The 24,904-nt window shown below is 39.7% G+C and overlaps 2 protein-coding genes across 2 annotated transcripts; both read left to right on the plus strand.

Annotated features, from left to right (window-relative positions):
• The first annotated feature begins 126 nt into the window (after window positions 1-126).
• On the plus strand, window positions 127-11,758 carry ercc3 (excision repair cross-complementation group 3). Its single transcript, XM_038700499.1, has 15 exons — window positions 127-318; window positions 972-1,171; window positions 1,321-1,557; window positions 1,707-1,756; window positions 1,849-1,984; window positions 2,373-2,543; window positions 3,346-3,550; window positions 3,867-4,181; window positions 6,142-6,326; window positions 7,542-7,744; window positions 7,851-7,947; window positions 8,227-8,344; window positions 8,437-8,555; window positions 8,944-9,093; window positions 9,215-11,758. Exons 1-15 carry the CDS (start codon window positions 291-293, stop codon window positions 9,347-9,349), a joined length of 2,349 nt encoding a protein of 782 aa, XP_038556427.1. The 5' UTR covers window positions 127-290; the 3' UTR covers window positions 9,350-11,758.
• A 1,956-nt stretch (window positions 11,759-13,714) lies between these two features.
• On the plus strand, window positions 13,715-24,661 carry LOC119890195 (cytochrome P450 27C1). Its single transcript, XM_038701325.1, has 9 exons — window positions 13,715-14,221; window positions 17,465-17,655; window positions 18,068-18,267; window positions 18,675-18,884; window positions 19,685-19,848; window positions 21,415-21,581; window positions 21,863-21,941; window positions 22,115-22,318; window positions 22,634-24,661. Exons 1-9 carry the CDS (start codon window positions 13,931-13,933, stop codon window positions 22,751-22,753), a joined length of 1,626 nt encoding a protein of 541 aa, XP_038557253.1. The 5' UTR covers window positions 13,715-13,930; the 3' UTR covers window positions 22,754-24,661.
• Window positions 24,662-24,904: the final 243 nt, after the last annotated feature.

Genomic DNA, 24,904 nt, shown 5'->3' on the forward strand with positions numbered 1-24,904 from the left:
AAGCTATTGTGCTGCAAGAATAAAAGCACGAGAAACGAGACGAGTTGGCACGCTGTTTTCTTTCAGTGGCGGAGCTCTTGATCGTCCGCAAACTATTTTATTTTGAAGGCTGCGGCCGGAAGTTTTGTTTCTTTATTGTTGTGGTGTACTGGAGACGACACCGCACTGGGTCGTATCTCGTAGCAGCTTTTGTATCACACCTAACAGTCTTGTGTTTGAGGACATCAGTCAGATTATGAAGATATGCCTGACGTCTTTTGAAAGATATTACCTATTTAATAATTTGTAAAATGGGTAAAAAGGATAAAGGAGATCGGGGTGAGTTGCTACGGCTAGGGGTTAGCCTAGCTAACTATTAACGTTAGCTAACGTTAACTATTTGGCAAGCTGAAAGATTACGTTTTACTGAAACTCACATTTCCCTACTGTGTATTGCTGATCACACTGTAGTTTTGCACTTGGGGTCTTTAATGTCTAACGGGAGTCTGTTGATAGTTGTAGAGAAAGGGTAGTTCAGAGGGATGGCGGGTCTTCGTCGTTTCTTCTAACTGAAATGCTTAACGTAACGTTGTATATTTTTATAGTAACTAGTAAAGAGTCTAGCGATACGTTGTGCTTTTTGTAACATCATTACATTCAAACGAAGAGATCATACATAAGGTACCATATGGGTGTAACATATCTGATATTTGTCAAACTGAATAGTAAAAACAAACACTGAAATGGACTTAACGTACAGACTGAAATGCGTGTGTGATAAACCACACAGGGACATGTGTAAGTTACCTGTGACCTCTAATGATAAAATCCAATACATGGTAACAAGATGACTAAATAGCAGAAGAAGCTGTATTAAAGGAAGGATATATGTATATATATGTATATCTTGTATAGCAAAAGATGTGATGTGTGATGTGAGCCCACCCCTATTACCGAGAATGTTTTTTTTAACTCATACTGTCTGGCTACAGAAAAGAAGTCCAAAAAACGTTTCCATGAGGAGGAAGACGATGAAGAGGAGGTAGTGGGCAATGAGTCTCAGGAAGGCATACCTGCTGCTGCAGGGAAACAAGTGGATGAGTCCAGTATAAAACTGGATGAGTATGGAGCCAAAGACTACCGTGCTCAGATGCTGCTGAAGAATGATCACTCTTCACGCCCCCTATGGGTGGTAAGATGTGTTTGGGTTATTGATTTCTTGATTACTTGAGACAGTTGGCAAATTAAAAACTTGTGATCCTCTTCCTGATTTTACACAATATCATAAAGGATGTCTCTTTGGATTTCTTCCTATGCTTTTTTCATTCTCCTTTCCTCCAGGCTCCAGATGGACACATCTTTTTGGAAGCCTTCTCACCAGTGTATAAGTACGCCCAGGATTTCTTGGTGGCCATTGCAGAGCCAGTGTGCAGGCCTAACCATATCCACGAGTACAAGCTGACGGCCTATTCCCTGTATGCGGCTGTCAGTGTGGGCCTGCAGACTTCTGATATTGTGGAGTACCTGCAGAAGCTCAGCAAGACATCTGTACCTGATGGGATTGTACAGTTCATTAAGGTCTGAGTGAGAGAGTATCTGGTGTTTTGAAGGAAGCGGATGGAGGGGAGGGGTTATTGTAACATTTCTAAATGTATTGTTTCTAATATTATTTGTGCAAATTTGGTTTCTGAATTAATCACTACATTTAATCCCTCTCCTTTTTTCAGCTCTGCACAATGAGCTATGGCAAAGTCAAGATGGTTCTCAAGCACAATAGGTAAAAGTAATTTCAACAACCATTGCTTCTGTCTTTGCATCATTAATCATACCTTGCGCTCTTCTGTAACTGTGCTGCCCATCTACCCTCAGGTATTTTGTTGAGAGTGCCTTCCCTGATGTGATCCAGCGCCTTCTGCAGGACAGCGTTATCCGTGAATGTCGTCTCCGTACCGCAGATGGAGCGGACACTGAGCTTATTACTGAAGTCATCCACAGCAAGTCAGCGGTATGCCATACAACATTTATGTGTTAAGTTACTCCTAACACCATTATAAATCTTCTTTTGATGAAAGACATTGTTGGCATGACCCTTGAATATTTAGAAATGTCTGTCACACCCAAGTGTCATGTAACATTAAACTATAGTGCATTGTGATGTGCTGTACTTCACAGGTTGAGGACAAATCATGCAGCTACTGCTAGATGGCAGCACGACCATGATTTTGAACTTGAGTGTAGTCACTCTTCAAAATGGGATTATGCACACATTTTATCACATTAATTTTGATGACATGAGGAAGAGTGTCTTGTGATGTAGGAACTGAACAGTCATGTCAGGCCTTGTTGTCCTGCTCATACACTGAAAAATGTCCCTCTGTGTCTCCTTCTGACAGATTTCCAAGTCAATTGAGGAAAAGGGAGGTACTTCCACCTCACAGCTGCCTGGCGATGGACAAACGTCAACCCAGCAAGTCCCTGAGGACATCTTCAGTTACTATGAGCAGATGGATAAAGAAGAGGAGGAGGAAGAAGAGACTCAGACTGTGTCCTTTGAGATTCGCCAGGTACACATCTAATTTTATTTAATTTTTGCCGTTTCACTACTGCCTTCTTAACATTACTGCTGACCATTCTTGCATATGGCTTTAAACTGATTTTCTATCCTGCTTGTGATTTTTGTAACAGTATCTTACAAGAATCATTTGGGGTTTTTTTTGTTTCGAATATTATTGTCTGGGACTGCAACTAACAATTATTATTATTAATGATTAATCTGTTTCTTATTTTTATGATTGATTGCTTAAATTTTCAGAAAATAGGTAAGAGAAAAAAGCCAATCAATATTCCCCAGAGTCCATGGTGATTATTTTTTAGCTTAGTTTATTTATCTGACCAACAGCCCAAAACATGAAAGATATTGAATTTACAAAGATATAAAAGATAGTAAAGCTGAAAATCCTCACGTTTGAGGACCTGGAACTAGAGAATGTTTGATGAATGACTTAAATGATCATCAAAATGACTGATAATGAAAGGAGGGATTACCGATTACAAGCAAACATCAAGGCTCTTCATGCTGATTTGTATACTGCACAGATGCCTGGAAGATGGCAAATGTATAGAATGCCTTTGAAAAATGGGAAGCAGTAATACAAGTATAGTATGTAATATGCATAATTTGTAAGTAACAAAACAACTAGTTTGGTCCTTAAAATAAAAGAAGGCAATAGACAGCATATATCATTACTAGTCTCTTAGTCTCAGTCATTTTTATGTTGTGGGTGAATTTCAAATCAAGAACCATGCTTGAAATCATATTTTTATGTCCTACTCTGAACTGTTATATTCTTCTCCGCCTTGGTGTAGGAGATGATCGAAGAGCTGCAGAAGCGTTGTATTCAGCTGGAGTACCCCCTCCTAGCAGAGTACGACTTTCGCAATGATACAGTCAACCCAGACATCAACATAGACCTGAAGCCCACTGCTGTGTTGCGGCCCTACCAGGAAAAGAGTCTGCGCAAGATGTTTGGGAACGGTCGTGCTCGTTCTGGGGTCATCGTGCTGCCCTGCGGTGAGACAGCTGGTTGACATTGGAACTGAGTAACAAAACAGAAAGGACACGTATTTCATTCCAAAATAAACAATCTTGAAATGGCAAAATGGTAGACCCTACATATGATATGTGAATAATGCACGATATAAAATGCTAAACAAATATTTGATATTTGAAACAATGGATATGCTCTACTACTTAGTAGATTCTTCTTAATGTTTAAGTATATTCTCAACCCAAACTGTAACTTAATATTACTAATCTTTTTGTTGCATAAATCTTGTGTGTGAAAAGCTAGCTAGCTGTCTAATTTTATCTCCCATTCGCTTTCTAGGAGCGGGCAAATCTCTGGTGGGCGTGACAGCAGCGTGCACAGTACGTAAACGCTGCCTGGTGTTGGGTAACTCCTCAGTGTCAGTGGAGCAGTGGAAGTCTCAGTTCAAGATGTGGTCCACTATCGATGACTCTCAGATCTGCCGTTTCACCTCCGACGCCAAGGATAAGCCGATTGGCTGCTCAGTGGCCATCAGCACCTACTCTATGCTGGGTCACACCACCAAGCGCTCCTGGGAGGCTGAGAGGGTCATGGAGTGGATGCGGAGCCAGGAGTGGGGACTCATTATCCTGGATGAGGTGCACACTATCCCTGGTGAGCGTTTAACATTCCAAATGTAATTGTGTTATGCTAAGCAAATTTGAAGTAATTCTTTGGGATACAGTGGGATATGGAAATATGAAGAAGACACATATTTTGGTGAGATTAATCTACATGCTAACTAGGGCTCGGTGATATGGCTAAAAATGTTTTCACAATAATTTTTGCTCCTGAGTGAAAGTTAAAGAAACTAGGTGGTTAATTTTGGTTTTAAACTATTGTTTATGGTCAGAACATGATGAACATTTGCCAAACAGTCGATATCTTAACATATCTGAGGTAAAATAGGGGTCAGTGATGCATTTTATTTGCACATTAAAATCCAAAAAGAAACGTCTCCTCATTAGCATAAAAGGACTACTTTGCATCAGTAATTAGCTAATCAGCTCCTCCAGTCACCACTGTCCTTTCTTTTTCAGACTGAAAACTGAAAAATAATTTAATCAGTCTGTACAGGACAGAGCTGCAGGCTATGTCAGTTTAGTCGAAGTTTGTACCTGATGTTCTCAACATTGGACAAGTAGGCAGTAATAAAATACAGCTTCCAGTTACTTTCTATAAATTGAGCTAATGTTAAGTTACATAGTAGCTATGTAGCTGCTGCAGAAGCTTTCCTGCTCAGCTGCGCAGTCTGAAGGGGAGGGGGGATGTTAGCTAACTTAGCGATAACCGGCTTCACTTTACTAGCAGGTGGGAAACAACAGAATTTTCTTGGTCCTGAGAAGCTAACACACTGTAATAGACACCGTACTTTTACTGCCAGAATATTTTCCTCCGCTCGCTTTCACCGTAAGTTTCTGCTGCTCGGACAATCAAACACTCGCTACGCACCTCCTGATTCAGAGTTACGCTGCTCTTATAACCATCTGTCACTTATGTTCTGCATAGAACGAGGAGAGGAAGCGAGCCGAGCATTGAGTGCTGCCGTGCTCGTACAGTGTGCGAGTGAAAACATTTGTAGCGCATAGTTTAATGATCGTGGGAAATTTTAGTAGTGGCGTCATGATTAAGCAGCGGCGCACTGCTGAATCATATAGAGGAAACACTGGGGGTGGGTGATATGGCAAAAATATCATATCACGATTTATTTCAGACTAAAATAGTATATTTATTTTAATGTTGGTTTTTAAGACTATTTTGCAAGTTATTGGTTTATTGGTGTACCTTGCGGGCCAGTAGATCAGAATTGTACTGGCCCAGGGAAAAAAAGAGAATAATAAAACTTATTAATTGTAAACATGATTCACTCAAACAACAAAGAACTGATTCATTTTGTTTTTAAAACATTTTAAAGATTTTTTTGATTTGATTTTCCCATAAAACAGAAAGCAGAGTGCTATTTCTATAAATACTTCTGCGTATTTAAAAACACAAAGCTAGTGAGGGACTTGTTGCAGATATTGATTGGCGTTTACAGTAGCCAGTAGCACTGAATGTGTCCGAGCTCCCGGTTTGAGCTGAGTCAGCTATGATCAGTGTTGCATGGTTAACTGAGCTAATTATATAACGGCAGCTAATTAGCCGTGGTTAACGGTTACTTTAGCAACAAGTAACACTGTTCACCAGCAGACTCTGTATAGGCCATAGAACTAAAACTAATAGAATGTGCACTGTAGCACGATACTAACGATCTCGCTGAAAAGGCAGATCGTGGAGACATTTTAATCATTCACAATCTAATATCATAATATCGCACACCCCTATGGTAAAACATTAAATGTTTTTTCAACAAAGACAAACAAGAGTAAAATTAAATAAAATCTTTTCTCAGTCCCTTTTCCTCAACAAAATAAATATCTTAAGAGAAATTAAGTGCCAATTCGTTTGTGATGCACATGAGTTTATTGATGATTTATTGAACATTTGTTATAATTTTATTGAGGAAAGATATATTGCTATAATTATTATTGCCCAGCACTAATGCTAACATATTAATTTTGTGCTTTCTTTGTAGCCAAGATGTTTCGTCGTGTTCTAACCATTGTCCAGGCACACTGCAAACTGGGCCTCACTGCTACGCTGGTCAGGGAAGACGACAAGATTGTGGACCTGAACTTCCTAATTGGGCCTAAACTATTCGAGGCCAACTGGATGGAACTGCAGAACAATGGCTACATTGCCAAAGTCCAGTGTGCAGAGGTGAGTCTTAAACTATGATACCAGAAAATAAGATAAAGGGACACAAACATCATATTTCATATGATTGAGCTGTCTTTATGTCATCTAAGTCAGACAGCTTGCAGAGTTGTGTGGAGCGACATGCAAAAAGTTGATTGAATAATTTGGGCTTGTGTCTCATGTCGTGGAAATATATTCCTGTTGAGGGATTGAGCAAATAATTGAGTTACAACAAACCATTGTTTCTGAAGAATTTATTAATAAAAAAGAATGACAGAGAAGTACAACAAAGAAAATCAGCTGGTCCAGACACCTGCCGCTTAGGGCAGCTTCAAGCGTCTGGCCCAGAGCAAAGGCATGACAAATCATTTAGACAGTCCTGGTTTCTATGTTTTGGGGAACATAGATTCTCTCTCGGCCTTGAATCAACATTCAAGGAGAGAAAAGGAGTGGCGAGAGAGGAAAACAATAAAACAATCTCACAGCTGTAATTGGGCCCAATTTTGACATTTTCACTCAGGGGTGTACTCACTTTTGTTTCCAGGGGTTTAGACATTAATGGCTGTGTGATGTGTTATTTTGAGGGGACAGCAAATTTACACTGTTATTTCTTCAGTGTTGTCAAATGAAAAGATAAAATCAAATATATACAAAAATGTGAGGGGTATACTCACTTTTGTGAGATACTGTGTATATTCTGCCATTTCATCTTGCATGTACTAGAGCTGGAACTTTGCGGAATACTCAGCCTATAGACATAAGGGAATGCAGTACATATAGCATTTATAAAATCAAACTTAATATGATTCAAATCTACTTGGATAACAAGTACTCATGAATGATCTAATGGTTTTATGGATTAATTCTTAACTTCTTTTATACTTCTCTGATTCTATTGTTGGTTTAAGATTGTTAGGACAAAGTGTCTTTTCTTTGCAACTTTACCATGCAAAGGATTTTTATCATTAGGAAGTTTTTAGTTGTTGCACATTTACACTGATGTTAAGTGTCAATGTTGATTAATATGCCGTGTCACCTATAAACAAACAAATAATGAAAAAAAGAGTCTGTCGTTAAGTACACTTAAACGTCTATACATAGCCTTGAACTACTTTTGTTATAATACAGTATGTCTTAATTATTGCCATTACTTTATGAGAGGTGGCTGCATTACCATGAGAGCATGTTCCATATTGATGAAGCAATTTGAATAACGTACCTGTGTTTATGCTTCAGGTGTGGTGCCCGATGTCTCCAGAGTTTTACAGAGAGTATGTGGCCATTAAGACGAAGAAGCGCATCCTGCTTTATACAATGAACCCCAATAAGTTCCGTGCTTGCCAGTTTCTCATTCACTTCCACGAGCGGCGCAATGACAAGATTATTGTATTTGCTGACAACGTGTTTGCCTTGAAGGAATACGCCATTCGCCTCAACAAGTAAGTTATTTTCAAAAAGAGTGTAGCACTTTGAATGTTTTTATAAATTGCCTGTTCAGATAAGATTTCTTTGTTTTTAATTTGGCTCTCTCATTTTCCTCTCAAGGCCTTACATCTATGGTCCAACCTCTCAGGGGGAACGTATGCAGATTTTACAGAACTTCAAACATAACCCCAAGATCAACACCATTTTCATCTCCAAGGTAAACCAATCAATCCACTATGGATTTACTGTATGTAATAAGGACTGTACTTATTTAGCCACCGCTCGTGGACAGTAGAAGGCACCGCAGTGTTTCATGAGTGCTGTGCTCATTTTGACATTTCTCTCCAATTTGTTCCTTATCAGGGATTCTTGTTTGTGTAAGAGAACATCAGAAACACATTTGCCTTTGATAAAACAGTGAATGCATACTGGCAAAGTGAGACAGTGGTAATATTGCATGTCTCTGAATTTGTATTGCATCCCTTCTAACAAATAGGTTGGAGACACGTCATTTGACCTGCCAGAAGCTAATGTTCTGATCCAGATCTCCTCTCATGGTGGATCACGCAGACAGGAGGCCCAGAGGCTTGGCAGAGTCCTACGAGCCAAGAAAGGTTAGTCTATCTGGGGGAAAAATAGAAAGAAAAACAATACTTCACCATCAATTAATAATGGTTATTCCTGCTCCACCTGTCTGCTTGTTTAGGAATGGTAGCAGAGGAGTACAACGCATACTTCTATTCACTGGTGTCCCAGGACACCCAGGAGATGGCTTACTCCACTAAGAGACAGAGGTTCCTGGTGGACCAGGGATACAGCTTTAAGGTGTGTTCATCCCTTCAGCATCTTATCAACTCTACACAATTTCACATTATTGGTTTCTCCTCACAGAATTGCACCACTAATTTCACCCTATTCTTGTATCAGATTGTGTATTTCTTTCATGGATCTCACAGCCCAAATCCAAGTTTGCTCTCACAGATTAGAACAATTATACTGGAGGCTAGATTGCACTAGAGACAGAATCTAAAGGTGCTAAAGGTTTATTTCACTTTTTTGGACAACCTGATGTAAGTACAGTATCAATTTATCAGTTTTGCCATGAAATAAAAAGACTATTTCTTAAAAGCTGTGCTTGATCCTTGTTTTTTTTATGTGACAGCGCATTGTTGTTGCATTTACTACTTTTATACCATACTCTTTTTTTTCATAGGTGATTACAAAGTTGGCAGGTATGGAGGAAGAGGACTTGATGTTCTCCTCCAGAGATGACCAACACCAGCTGCTTCAGAAGGTCCTAGCTGCTTCAGACCTGGATGCTGAGGAGGAAGTGGTGGCTGGGGAGGTGGGCGGGCGACCACAGGTAAGGACTTTTACCAAACTTAGAATCATAAAGCACATGTACGTAATTGCCTTTGCATGCTTACAGTTGTGCTGTTTTATATAACAATATTCTCACTTTTTTGCTGTCACTTCCTCATCAGTTCTCAAGGCGAACAGGCACCATGAGCTCCATGTCAGGTGCAGATGACACTGTCTACATGGAATATCAGCGAAGCAGCAAAGCCTCAGCAGCAAGCAAGGGCGTCCATCCATTGTTCAAGCGCTTCAGAAAGTAGATGACTCAAACCCTGACACCTGAAGATACTTCTCAGTTGCAATAGGGCGAGATTGGGGCACAGTAATGTATAGTGAGGTTAAGCACCAGGCTATGAGAAGCAGGTTCAGATGGTCCAGCTGGTCTGGAGAACAGAGCAATAACTGGAGATATCCTAAAACTATTTAGTATTATCTAAAGCTAAGGATGATATACTGGACATTACTTCCACATAGTAGCTGATGGTGATGATGGTTGAAATGCGGCAAATGATGCCTACAGGGCTTGGCTGCTTTGTGATAAATTTGAAAGTTTCAGCTCCAGCTCCCTTAGGCACCTACATGCACAACATTTGCAGATGAAATGGACCGCAAACTCCTTTCAAGCCTTTGTTGGCTCTCATTAGGAAAACAAAACACACTTGATCGGTCATTTTTTTAAATTTCTTTGTTGACTGGCCAACTGTTGTGAAACAAAATAAGACAATTTGTAAAATTTAAGTTCAAAATTCACTTGAAGGCTTTAAATATTTTCAGTACATTTCAGCCACAAATGTCTGTATCTAGGATGAGCTGATGGGCTCTGAAGTATGATGGATGTGTGATATTAGCCTTAGTATATAAAGATGAGCTCTCAGTCATTTGGCAGTGGGTAGAATAACTTGTCTTATATACTGTTGGTGGTTCCTTCACTGACAACTGTGGAAGAGAACTAACAATGAATGTTGGACTTTTTCTGTACAGCTTTTCATAAATTTAGTTTTTTGCAAGCGACAAGGAGAAAACTTGTTTACATCAGTAATTGCCAAAGGCTCCTAAGAAATTAATTGATTAAAATTTGGCAAAATGGAACACGACATTGAGTTTAATTGAAAATCAATAAGTAAAACTATAGAAAACACATAATTGTTGTTCCTGCGAGCAATTAATAGTGACAATGGTCACTAAAAGCAAAAGAGTGAAGAAAGTGTAGCTGCAAGTTTCTTTCCCCTTTAAGACTGAAAGGAGCTTTACTTGGACTTGGCATGATTAAAAACCGGGGCTAGAGAGGGGTGAGGGGTTGGGGATCTACTTCCTCCACTTGTTGGTGACTTGCTTGTTGTGCAAGCTGTCAAGGTGGCGAGTGTGGAAAACAGGTGGCTCTGCCCACCCTTCATTAGAGCATAACTCCCTCTGAATGGCAACGTCTGTGGCCCGGTTGGTTTAATCCTTTTTTTGTGTCCTCTGGAGACTTCAGGCTTAGTATCTTGGAATGCGTGAAACGTAGTGAGGTAGATTGGATTTCACGTGTTGAAATGAGTGAGAGAGAAGATGGACAATACAGTTACAGCACAAAGAACAACTATCACAATGACAAATGGTACACAGATGACACCATGATATGTCTGATTCATATCCTTATAATTGATGCAGGGTTTGTGAGTTCTGTTAACTGTAATTGTCTTCTGTAAAAGAAAAATGGCTGTTTTAGCTTGATGTTTTAATTTCTCAGAAACTGGCCATAGAAATGTAATTCCAAATTTGATTGTATAGACTTTTAACCACATAATGCATGCATATTTTTTGTTTGTTGCCTGATAGAAGAACCTTTTTTTTCTTTGACCACACTATTTTACGACAGCTAGATCGCTTGTGGTTTGGTAATAACCCAGCATTAATCTTAAGATAAGATAGGATGTACCAACATTTGTCAACTTTATTGATTCAAGTTTGGCTGGCTGTTTTAAAGTTGAATTCCACAACAGTGACAATGCCAATGCTTAGGGCAAACTCTATCATTTGCGTGCGTTAACTGTGGTGGCTGTGTCGAAGAGGAAGGGGCAGGGGCTCCTCTGCAAGATTTTGTTTCCAGTTGGCAGTAAATGACTTGCAAAAAATGCACTTGTTATGTCAGATGCCCAAAGTGCAAGTGCTTGAGTACCTCCTGCTGTATCTGTGCACATGCTGTGGATTAAAACCTTAAGAGCATGGATAAGCAGGGACAAAGTACATGCACTTAATAAGCACATGGATAGAGTCCATCTTACCTCAGGTACACTCTGAATGTCCCAAGTTTTTTTTCTTGGATATACATTTGTGAGTGTGTTGTGCTAGGAATACACACATTAAACATACATGCAATTAGGGCATTTAGACAGGTTTATCAACTTTACAGACAATGTGTGTAACCCAAAGTATGTAACTTCTACTGTTTAGGACGACATTTAGAAATATTAGGGGGGGGGAGTCAGAAATCATTTGATAAAGGAGTCTTGGGCGGATCTACCACCACCTGAAAACACTCATGCAGGTTTTGCTTTGGAGGATAGAGAACCGATCTCACTGATAACTATTAACAGCCATGTTTCTGTGTATCAGTGTACATGCCTGGATTAGTAAATGGATGATGTGCACGTGCGGATAAACGCATGAATAAAGTCCTTTTCACGTCAGATACTGTCTGAATGTCCTAAGTTATTTTCTGGGTGTCAGGTTTTTTGAGGCTGTTGGTAGGACTGCACACATGAAAGAGAGTGAGAATTATCACCGAAACAAACTGCTCATGTCTCAAGCAAACTGCAAATAATAATCATATCAACACAAAAGTTATGTGCATTTCAGCAGAATATCGGTGCATGGCAATCACCCCTTTTACCACACAAGACAAAATAAATTTAATAAACATATTAGCACATGCACAGCCAACAGTGACATGTGCATACTACTGACAGTTGTCCCAAATAAATGTAGGCCTAACATACACAGCAGTGGCAGGAGCAGCCAGAATAATATCCGTTGACACGGCAGCTGCCCAACATTCTCTAGTGGGATCTGTGCTCAAAGCTCAGCACCGTGCAGCTTGATTAGCCTTCGCCAAAGAACACCAGAATTGGCAGGTCCACAGTTGAAGCCCTGTTCTCTTCAAAGATGAGAGCAGGTTCACACTGAGAACATGTGACAGGCATGAAAGAGTCTGGAGATGCCATGGTGAACGTTATGCTGCCTGAAACATCTTCCAGCAAGACCAGTTTGGCTGTGGGCATAGACTGTATCTAAAAAGCCTGTGGGTCTGATAGTCTGGGGGGGCATATCCTTAGAGGTTCGCAAAGATCTCCATGTGCTACCTTGACTGCTGTTATGTAACGGGATAAAGTCCTCAGAGCTATTGTCAGACCTTACCCTGGTACAGTGGGCCCTGGGTTCCTCCTGTTGCAGGCCAATGCCCGGCCTCATGTGGCCAGAGTGTGTAAACAGTTCCTGGATGAGGAAGGCGTTAACTGGCCCTCACATTCCCCAGACCTGTATCCAATTGAGAACCTCTGGGACATTGTACATCCAACAGCGCCACACCAGGAGCTCATTAATGCCCTAATGCCAGGTGTGGGAGGAGTTCTCCCCAGGACACCATCTCATCAGGAGCATTCCCAGACATTGTTGGGAATGCATGTGACATGTGGGGGCCATACATACTACTGAGTCTCATTATGATGAAAAGTTGTATCAGCCTGTGATTTCAATTTTCTTCAATTTTTATTATCAGTTGATTGAGGGCTGGATTGTATAATATCCTGATAACATATCCGGATACAGATCACATTACCAGGTGTAAATGGGACTTTGGTATGATGCAGACATAGGCTAATTCCCCACCTGCACTGTGGCAGTAAAGGTGAGGTTCAATGACGTTTAGGTATGTTACATTTAGATTTCATACTAGGCCAGGATGAACACCCATCCTTTCCTTTATTGCATCTCTAATTTTCTCTGGCTAATAGTAACACGTTTACTTACGGTGGATTCATATTTCGTGGTTTCTAGTCTATCAAAGGAGACCAGAAATGTGCATGCCTACTGGTTGCGGAGTTTGGCTATACTTTAGTCATTTTAGGTTGTTTTAGTTTTGGTGCTAGGGTTTTGCGGCGTTCCAAACGGCTCAGAACAGGGAAATTTCCAAGTTGAAATATCTGGCTTTCAACCTCAAAGCTTTTCAGGTGAAAGTGAACGAAAAACATGGCTGACCGTGACAAACTCCTTGTCAAGTTTACACCCAGTTGCACCCTCAGCACTGCTCTTGGTGTTATTTTAAATTATGCCATTTTAATGAAAACAAGTGATTGAAGAGGTAATCTTCAAAAGACAGAAAGTGTTGTAGGCTGCATTATACTTCCTAATGATTTCAAATGTTTTGGCTTTTTTTTTTTTACATTTTAGTGAATAACTTAGATGACTTAGAGAACCAGTTACCTAGCAAGGTCGGAAATGTCCGAGTTCCGTGTTGCCTGGAACGCAGCATTTAAGACGGCAATTAATAGCCAATCAGAGGCAGAGTTGTCGAAAATCTGGTGGGGGGAAAAAAACTGAAATACAGTTATTGACAATAGCTACAGTCCCTCCCTTCCTCTGAAGCAAAAGTCCAATCCTCTTTCACTGCCGAGGTTTTACAAGCAACCATTTAAAAGGATTCCACACAACAATCCCATGATAACATAACATTATCACCCAGAGAGGAGTGTTTGCGTGTGCCGCGAACATGTTTTTGCAGATGTGAACTCTGTACTTTAGACTTGTCAAAATACTCATTCATATCGTTTTTGTTTACGGAAACACCGAAAAGTATCCAAATAATGGCAATCCTGAATCATTTTACGACAACGTGCTGGAAGAACTTTCAAGGCCACCGTCTAAATAAGCAGCTGTTCTTCATTTTACGCGCATCGCACAAGTCAGCAGCCCGGGAGGATTTGGAGATCTCCGCGGCTGGAGAAGAAGTCATGTCTGAGAGACTGATCACACCGGGGAATGTCATCGAGAAACCCAGAATCAAGACCCTGAAGGAGATGCCTGGACCCAGCACGCTATCCAACTTGATAGAGTTCTTCTGGAGGGACGGGTTTGCCAGAATTCATGAAATTCAAGTAATGCGTTTTTTTGTGCTTAGGCCTACTAGTTTGGTTTAGCAGATGAAAAAATGTATATGTGGTTCCCACTAATGGCAAAGAGCCTATGTATTTTCAGTGTCAGCCCCATTTGCCACCTGTGCTGCGTTAAAGCGAACAAGCACTTTGGTCGCAGTGATGCTTATTCTTTCCAAATCACCACCGTCCTGTCATGTAAGAGTAGACAATATAAAATGATTGTAATAAATTGTTTACACTTCCATTAGAGATGGTTTCTAGCGTTTTCACTCCTATAATTCGTTTGGTCTGGTCCGTTAACAAGGTTGTAAACTTTGAGCTTTTTCCCTTTGGTTCAGTTTCTTTTCACTGAGAGGGAATTACAGGCGAACCAAACCACGTGAGAACGTTCACTCCACTTATTGGTGTCTGGCGTGAGCAAATTTTTATTGCATAATAAGCTAACTTCCAAGAAAAACAGTTCATGCAAATAAGATAAAAATGCGAATTACAAGTGCAAGTACGAAAAACATAATTCCGTTTCACCTTCTGATGAAACTGAATGGACTTGCATGTTATCAGTTTCAATGGATCGAAATAATTAGACAGGCCTATTTAAAAAAATATAGCAACATGTGGAGTGGTTTTTAAGAATTTACATTTGTGTAAAAGTATTTAGCCATCATTATCAAGTTATTGTACACAAAATCAGACCTAATCTAATATTAGGAGAGACGTTGTACCAACAGCAATTCCAAGATAATTTCAGTATTCATCTACTTCCTCCCAGGCATGGCGGTTGTCATGGCTGGAAACAGGCACATTCAGAATATATAGGGGAAAAAATGATTGAGGTAAAAAAGTTTATTTTTTCACCATATATTTTTGCTGAATCTCAAGGAATGGTAGGCTACTTCTACAAAAAATATAACAAATAAAATATGAACAACTCTTAACATTCATAAAATATAAACTTCTAATCATTTATCACCATTGATGAATCCCAGAATATTATAGTGTTTAAAAGCAGTATTTGGGGGTGCATGCAATTGTCGGCATAAGTCCCACTAAGCCAAGGAGCAAAATGTGAAAGTGCCAGTACTGCCTACTGGTGAGGACTGGCCCACTTCAAGCAGTGACTGTGACACTGATAAAGAATATACACACATTGACACACACAGACATGTTTTTTTTGAGACCTAAAGATGTATGAAGATTTTATTTAATTAGGGTGATTGTAGTAGTGTTCATTAAGTGTACTGTTAAAGTAAGTTTGTTCTAGTAGACACATTGAAGCACACGCACACACATACACGCACGCAAGTGAATCGGACATAGGCTGTTACAGAAAGAGAGAAACATTGTTCTTTTATTTCACTGTACCTGTGTTTGAAGCAGATAATATGGTGAGCATTCATTTTTGCTTTTTTGGCTATTTGTAGACAAACTTACCCTGCATGTGTTACAACCTACTCCGGGAACCGGGGTAGGTTGTAACAAAGGAACACCACCTTTTTTTGACATCAACTCACAAGGTCTGTAATATTTTTGTAGAGGACTGAATTGGTGCCATTTGTACAAAACAAATGTGGGTGTCAGGGACTGCTGAGTGAGTGCAGCAGGAGTGAGCCCAAATGCAAGACACTGTGAGCTGAGATTGAGTTCCAGGGTTTATTTATCCCAAGCACAACAAACAGGCATGAACAGAACTCACGTGGAAAGGAACTGGTACAGCCAAAAGGTAGCAACGGGTAGAAACACAACATAGGACAGGACTGACATGAGAAAATGACCGGACAGGCAGAGACAGCAAAGGGGAACAAAGAGGCAGGCAGAGTGATAACTGGGGGAAACAGACAGAACACTGACCAGAATAAAAACACTAAGACACAAAACTAGGAGCTAAGACACAGGGCTGAGAAGCAGGAAACAACCTATAACACATGACAGACCGGTACAAAGAGAGCTGAACAGAACCAGTAAATGAACAAGGGAATACACAGAGCTAAACAGAGAACACAAGACGAGGACTAAGAACAAAGACCTGGAACCAAAACCAACTAAATAGCAGATACAAAACCAAACCAAACCCTCAGAATAAAAACCCAAAAACACAGCACTCAGGACAGGATCGTGACAGTGGGTACTTCGTATAAAAGCACGAGAACTCTAGCAAAAAAATTCAGTGAGTTATAGTAGCTGAAGCAAAAAGTGTTACAACCATACCTGGTCTCCTCTATTATAAGTCAAGGCTAAATAATCAAGTTATTTCACATTAAGCTATCAGATTGTGAAAGTTTTTTTCACAATTAAAATAGAAAAACAGATGTTCAATTGTTTCTCTTTCTGTATTACATTCATTAGAATCAATATTAAACCTTAGTCGTAAAAATTCACTGCAGGGATACATCATTTATTTTTTTACAGTACATCTTTAGCTTTAGATGGTATAGGTAAACTAAGGTATCCACATCTAATTCTCTAAGAGGTTATAGAAGTACATCCCTGCAATATGTACTTCTTTTTTAGAGACGAGGGAAAACATTTCTTGAGAGAAGATCTTAATATCTTGTTATTACAATGCTTGTCTGAAAAGGTACATGACTCAATGATATAATGTGAAAAGTCTAGGTACCATTGATGTGAGGACCCCTTAATAACTTGAATAAGGGCATGCGGCATTGCTCTAATAACAGAACACACTAGTACATTTTAGTTTTTATTTATGACTAAACTCATAGTCATAAATAATAGTCATAAGTCATAATCATAGTCTTATTGCTTCTGTCCTACATTAGATGTTGAATAGACCATATGTCTTGCTCTATCCAGTCTTTAAAATAAAATGAATTCTTCTTTATCACAATTACATCTATGATTCCAGATTGGTGTATTTTGAAATTGGGAGCAAAAAACAGATTAATAATAATAAAACAGGTTCTGTGTTCTGGGCTAGAGCATATTTCTGGGAGAGAAACATTGTGTGAACAGCACAATTTGCATAATTCAAATATAAACTATTACTGACATTCAGACAAATAAAGAGATCCTATCTTGGGTAAAAGAGTTAAATAATGCCGTTGTTACAGACTGGTTATGGCTAGGGAGATCTAGTGACACTACTGGCATGGCCACCCACACAACACTATTCTGCTGAAATGTATTTAACCTAATAGCCAGTATGTAGGTATACTCCATACTACTTTATATTTTGATTTTGTAAATACGTGTGACCACTAATTTAATGGTATCACTGCTTTCCAGATGGAGCACACGAAGAAGTATGGCAAAATTTTCAAATCCCATTTTGGGCCCCAGATGGTGGTCTCTGTGGCAGACCGTGACATGGTGGCTGAGGTGCTGAGGGCAGAGGGCGTGGCCCCTCAGAGAGCTAACATGGAGTCTTGGAAGGAGTACAGAGACATGAGAGGCCGTTCCACTGGCCTCATCTCAGCGTGAGTCCCCATGAACCATTGATCTTGGAGTCTGGATAAGAACCTCCTGAAATAAATTACTTTGGGGTCGACAAGATAATCACTTTAGTTTCCATATGTGTAGATTGGCACAGCACAAAACTTCTCCAAAATCAGCTCACTTCTAGTGTGCATGCACTCTACTTCTAAATAGTCTGCTTTTGTATCCAACGAAGGTTAAAATGAAGGGCAACTGGACTTGGTTGAAGCTACTGGAAGACATTTCGTCCCTTATCCAAAGGACTTCTTCAGTTCTGGCAGCAGAACCAAGTCCAGTTGCCCTTCATTTTAACCTTCGTTGGATAACTATGACCTGGATGACTGAGAATCTTCATAGACATCTTGCTTTTGTATCTATAAATTTGATATAATGTACCTGTATCCTGTTTTCAAGGGAGGGAGAAGATTGGCTGAAGATGCGGAGTGTGCTCAGACAGCTCATCATGCGTCCCCGTGACGTAGCGGTCTTCTCTGATGACGTGAACAAAGTGGTAGATGACCTGATCAAAAGAGTACGTATTATTCGATCCCAGGAGTCTGATGGAGCCACTGTCCTCAATGTGAATGACCTCTTCTTCAAATATGCCATGGAAGGTTGGTAAAGATCCTACAGAGGTTGTTTGTAAGGGAATTAAAAGTTGGGCTGGATGAATTTGAAAAGGATTGTGCAGGTGTTTTACAGATGAAGGGGGATGGAGATCAGTGAGGCCATCATAGAGGACGAAAGACAGGCAGGAAAAAGAAAAATATGCAAACCATGTTATTCAATCCTCTGAAATTTAGATTTGTCGCATGGTGATGCTTGTCAAGTCCTGAAATGCTATTGCTATAGTTACCACTGCACACAAATGTACAAACCATTGATGTAATATGTGTTAGATTCCAGTGACACTTGCATCAAGAAACAAGTAAGTGGTGAGGAATCCTTGTTGCAGCTTTTCAACTGTTCGGAAAAGATTATTGAAACTCTGTCACCCTCTTCGTTGCCTTTGTCTTTACAGGTGTGGCAGCAATTTTGTATGAGTGCCGACTAGGCTGTCTGGAAAATGAGATTCCGCAGGAAACCCAAGATTACATCAATGCACTGCACCTCATGTTCAGCTCCTTCAAGACAACCATGTATGCCGGAGCGATACCAAAGTGGCTCCGAGTTATCATCCCCAAACCGTGGGAGGAGTTTTGTTTCTCCTGGGATGGCCTCTTCAAATTCAGCAAGTGGTTTACAGCTTGTCATTTTTTACTTGGGAGGCACATGAATACATTTTAGTTAACTTGTATGTTGTGTATTAGTATGTTCCAGTGAACTGTCTGCCTGCCTGCAGTAACTTTCATAGTAGAGTACTTTCATATTAAAAGTGTATTCCAGCAATTTAGCACTGCATTTTAGAAAAAGATTTTTAAACACAAAATTGAAGTAGGGGGCAGAGATATCCTGACATCCTGATATGCTTAGAATTATTAGTAAGGGTCAAGCTCTAAATGCTGGACGCTATGGAGACATTGTTATGAATTAGTTATTTGTTCAGATTTGCCCAAGTTTCTCCAGAGCCACATAAGAAACTATAAACCAGTTTTCACAGTGGTCCCCATGACGTAAACTGAACTTCATTTCTAAAACCAGGTATAATGGCCATTTCAGATTTTTTGTCCCTTTTTCCCTTTTTTCTTCAGAATAAAGTTGTGAGATATTTTTTGCATAGAGATATATGACCTGAAGTATCACTTTATACGTTTCCTGAATGGATCTTCTCCAGTCCAATGAGTTGATGCCAGATCTTTTAAAAAGATCATAAATAGTTTTTGAGGTGTAAACATATTAGGAAATGCTTTCTCTATGGTTCGGTTTTAAAATTCAAAACAGGAAATGTATTTGGAAGAACAAATTATTGAATCTTGTATAAATCTCTACTGCTGTACCATGGGATTGTGGGAGTATGTATTATGTAGTATCCTTTCCTTCATTTCCCCCGCTTCCCTCTGGTAATCCCACTATCTCTCTCTCTGATCGCAGCCCATATTCACATTGATAAGAGGGTCAAAGATATCAAGGCCCAGCTGGAGCGGGGAGAGGAGGTGAAGGGGGGACTGCTGACACACTTGCTCATTACCAAGGAGATGACCAAGGAGGAGATCTACGCCAATGTAACAGAGATGCTACTGGCTGGGGTCGACACGGTATGTGTGTGTGTTTGTTTATCTGCTTATTCAGAAACGTTAAAGGACGGAGACGTGTCTGAGGAGTGTAGAGGTGCAGTGAGCAAGGATTTAGCAGGAGGTGGCATTTTCTTGTTTGAGTCAGTGTTGAACTTAAGTTTCAATGGTTGGGTTTCTGCTGCCATATCTGTGCCCGTGTAGCCATGCCAGTGCCAGGTCAGTGCTTGTTCCCCCTCAGGCTGGGGGGGCTTTTGTTTTTTCCCCCCTCTGCATAAGACATCTGTGTTGTGTATTAAGTTGATAGAATTAGATGTGGATTGACTCCTCCAGTCTTCATGTCTAAGTGTCCTTGGGTAAAATACTGAACCCCAAATTGCTCCCAAAGGCTATGCTATGGGTGTGTGAGTTTGTGTATGATTTTCAGCCTCTGCCATTAGTGTATGAATGGGGTGAAAAACAAACTCTGTTCCTCAATAATGTACACCCACTTAAAGTGTGTGCGTGCATTTGCATCTGTGTGCAGTTAATGCGTCACTTGTTTGGGATACTGTCAGATTAATGAGAATTATGGTTGTTGTGTGTTTTGTTCTGAGCCGGGATAAAGCTGACTTCAGACCAAATCAGGTGCTGTGGTGAAAAAATGCAGGTCCTCCCATTCATTTTGAATGTGGGTAGTCGGTTTAGGCTGCGGCGGCTGGAGCAACCTGTGGTAGAAACATTGAAACAGAATGTGGTTTTGGTAAAACACAAACCAGCATCACGCTGCTGTGGCCAAACTCCCGATCAGACCAGTCAAACTGCTGCACAGTCAGCCTGAAATATTGCTGACACCGGGCGCTATCCAGGCAAAGTTCATGGACCAAACGATGATACACTCAGAGTTGTGTCCTTGCTTGGTTTATTTCATGTATCCAGCTTTGGAAGCTTCATTTGGTTTGTCACATAAAATGTTATTTTCCACCACACCCCCACACAATGCAACACAACCTTGCAATTTGGTCTGAATTCAGTCTATAGGGTTGTGTTTTTGCTGATTTTTTTTATATGGGTGGACTGAGCTGAGCCATTACGTGACCCTGTGGTGCTTTTTCCCCTTTACTCAGACTCATAAGAACTGTCAAGACATGTTGTCAAGCCAGAGTTACAATGCAGACTGGGCATAAGTGAGGAAAGGGGGAGGTAACTACATGCTGCGGCGACACAGACTGCAAGAACTGTGATTGGTCGGCTGGGTTGCATCTTATTTCCTCATACACATTTCCGGCTTGTCGTTCTTCTGCCTCAACCGGTTCAAGGGTCGTGCATACCATGTCCTCCGATGCCTTTTGCATTTTGGTAATTCCACTTAAGGTAACCGCTGTTCAACATTAATCAGCTCCAATTCCAACATGATCACTGAGAGAGATGGAACCTGGGACGATATATATTTTTAAAATAATTTGCTTATCTGCCCATGTCATTGCATTGTAGTCCAAACGGCAAACATCATGAAAAATCTATCCATCTCCAAATAGCCAATGAAAAATACTATACTACACATTCAAAACACGTTTAAAAAAAAAAAATGACCCTGTTCTATTTTCCCAGACATCCTTCACCCTTTCTTGGGCCAGCTACCTGTTAGCGCGGCACCCTCAAATACAGCAGCAAATCTTTATGGAAGTGACAAGAACTCTGGGACCTGGAACAGTCGCCACAGCTGATGATGTCCCTCAGCTGCCTCTCATCAGAGGGTTGGTCAAAGAGACTCTCAGGTGTGAACTGCATGGATTCTATACTCTCCCAGGCTTTTCTTCTCTAGCTGACAAAATCTAGCTTGCAATATGAGAAACAACTCAGCAAATAGGATAGACTTTAAAAATTAGGGCTTGCTTTTGTTCAATATGTTAACATGAGCATCTTGTAATTTTTTCATTATGTTTCTGTGTGTTGCTTTCACATGTATGTTTATCCTGGAATTAAACTTTGTGAGAAGATTATGGAATAAACTAGCACTGTTGAATAACAGTCTTTGTGCGTCTCTCCCTGGGAGCAGGCTTTTTCCAGTTCTCCCAGGCAATGGACGGATTACCCAGGATGATTTGGTGGTGGGTGGATACTTCATCCCCAAAGGGGTAAGATTGATTGAGAAAAAATACATGCAAGTCTTCTAGAGTGTGCATGTGCTGAAGTGGAAACCAGATGAACACGATCCTACCCGTACATCTGTCTCATACAGATCGATGTACTGTAAACAGGCTGTTTTTCATTACACAACAGACATTTTTCTGTTTTCTCACTTCATTAGACTCAGTTGGCCCTGTGCCACTACTCCACATCTTTGGATGAAGTGAACTTTGATGATGCTTTAGACTTCCGACCAGATCGCTGGATACGGAAAGATTCCACAGATCGTGTTGACAACTTTGGCTCGATTCCCTTTGGCTACGGCATCAGGAGCTGCATCGGCAAGAGAATAGCAGAGTTAGAGATGCATCTAGCTCTCACAAGAGTAGGTTTGACCAGATTTAGAATGCTGCGTATACATTTTCAAACAATAAAAGTAGAGAAATTAGGAAAACCAACTCAAACAACTTTTACAATCAGATCTTCAGACCTTCATTGTCTACAACTCAAATCACTGACAAAAACATTTTCTATATAAACCAGAGTAAATACTAATTAGCCAACCTCAATGGCCAGAGGAAGCATACCAGTTCTCAGTTGCCCTACTAAAAAAGTTTGGCTTCTGGATGAACACACTTATTGATGCACTCAATGTGTCAATATCAAGACTGACATGCCTGTGTTTTTGCTTCTTTTGCAGCTCATTCAAAAGTTCCACATTGGCATATGTCCTCTTACTGCTGATGTCAAGGCCAAAACTCATGGCTTGCTGTGCCCTTCTGCACCCATCAACCTGCAGTTCATCGACAGGGAAAACTAGACACAGACGCCTCTCTGTAACATCTACTGTAGAGCTATACCACATGTGAAACTATCACACTGCGATTATTTATGAGTAATGATTATGATACAAGTAATGACTTTAGTGGGAGTAAGTAATTTTTTTATTTCATTTTCACTAAATAAATATAGAAATGATTATGATGTGATTGCTGGGGTCTGTACCAAACAACTATGTTTCCTTAGGCCCGGAGAATATGATTTATAGGACGGGGCATCTCTGTAGCACCACAAAAATTTTTTCTCAAAATATGTGCAGATCCTGCCATTTGGATATTGCATTTGCCCATATTGTGATTTTAATAATATTTTGATTAATTGTTCAGTTCCAGTGTACTGTATGTTTTTAAAGTGCTAATTCATTATTATGAGTTTTTTATTACACTTCCTCTAGTGCACCTTTCACTTTCATATTGTAGAAACTAAGCCTAGACTGAGGTTTTACTCAGACAAGAAATGTGTTTCACTTTCTTCTGTGGACACGACAGTAGTAATGGACGGATAATGTGAAAATATTCCTGTATGTATATTATCTGTACTTTTGTAAAAACCACTGCAGACTTTCCATTCATTATATTCAAAATAGTGAGCGGGGGCAAACTATAAGCTCTAGTGCAGTACATGAATTAAAATAATGTAATGCCACTTCAGTATGCATAAAAACATAGTGGTTTCAAGAAGAAGCCACTCTACAATAATTTTTGTCTCCCCTTCTGGCAGTGAGAGTAATTACACAAACACTCTTGACGCCTGCTTATGATGTATGCCTACAGGTGAGCTTGCTCCAGGCTCCTTTTAATAAATAGTTACAAAAGTAGAAACATTTCCACTGTTTCAAGACAATATATTATTTAGGCAATGTAAATTTAATAGCTACATAGACTAGTCCAAATATTTTACAATGCTACATCCATGTCTTCCCTTGTTCCTTCACTCAGTGCTCTCCAATGTGGAAAGCGACACCAATAGTTATCCATATTTGTCCTAGCCTTAAATAACTTTCTTGTTTTGACTGTAATCATTTCTCTGAATGCAAAATTATCATTTTTTTAATCTGGAGCAGCAGAAGCTTTCCTTGGATACTTCTTAGTTGTTTTTTTACATAGGCTCTGCCAAATCTTAGTCGCTTTAGCCTACTCTGTCCCTACGGTTGCTCCAGAGCCCAGAGCCATGTAGAGAGAGAACTCCTCCTTTCATTTTCAATTCAAGTGGCTTTATTGGTATGACTACATACAGTACAATGTTGCCAAAGCATATTAACACTAAATATACAATCATACTAAACATAAATAAAGAAACAATTCTCATTTATAAACTTTCTCTCCAATGGATTAATTTATACATAAGTCCTGCACTCCAGCTTTAAAATAAAGCTTATTATCTACAGTATATCATTGAAGCTTTAAATACACTGTGATATTTTCAAATTTTATGAAGATTCCTAAAATACATTTTTTAAATAAATAATTTTATCACCCTATGAATTGGAGTAAATTAACCATTATAAAGTAAATTAAAATTAACTGTTAAATTAATCAAAGTAGAATATTTGCTCATTTAATTGAATGTATATCTGTTTTTCACACAATATATTTGGATAAAAACAATTTGGTTAATATGCTGCATCTTGGCCAGGTCTCTTTTGCAAAAGAGATTTTGATCTCAATGAGACTCATCTGGTTAAATAAAGGTTAAATAAAAAATGCAGTTTGTATGAATACAAGTATTTTACCAGAATATGTTGGATTATGATTTTATTGAACAGTTTTTGCAAGGGGACGAGTTGTTGGATTGTGTCATTATGAAGGATTGCATTTTTGTGTACCTTTTTACTGCAGTTCAAGTGAAATTGGGAAACAATAAAAAATAATGTAATTGTTATTTTAAACATTGTGTGTCTTGTTCTTTGTCAAGGTCTTTTAGTCCACAATAGTGTATTAAAGGTAGAGCATTACATAGCAATAGCTTAATACATTTACAAATACCACAAACACGGAAGAAAACAAGGCTTTTAGTTTTCAAAAGTTATGTTTCCGGAATGTAAATTCACACTGATGTAACCAATAAATTAATGATTCTGGTGACACCAAAAATTGTGCATTCAATGCCATGTGATGATGATCCCGCAGGG

The sequence above is a fragment of the Micropterus salmoides genome, unplaced genomic scaffold (assembly GCF_014851395.1).
Source record: "Micropterus salmoides isolate LMB-PRFRI ecotype aquatic unplaced genomic scaffold, ASM1485139v1 Ms_hic_scaffold_6, whole genome shotgun sequence".
Taxonomy (NCBI): domain Eukaryota; kingdom Metazoa; phylum Chordata; class Actinopteri; order Centrarchiformes; family Centrarchidae; genus Micropterus; species Micropterus salmoides.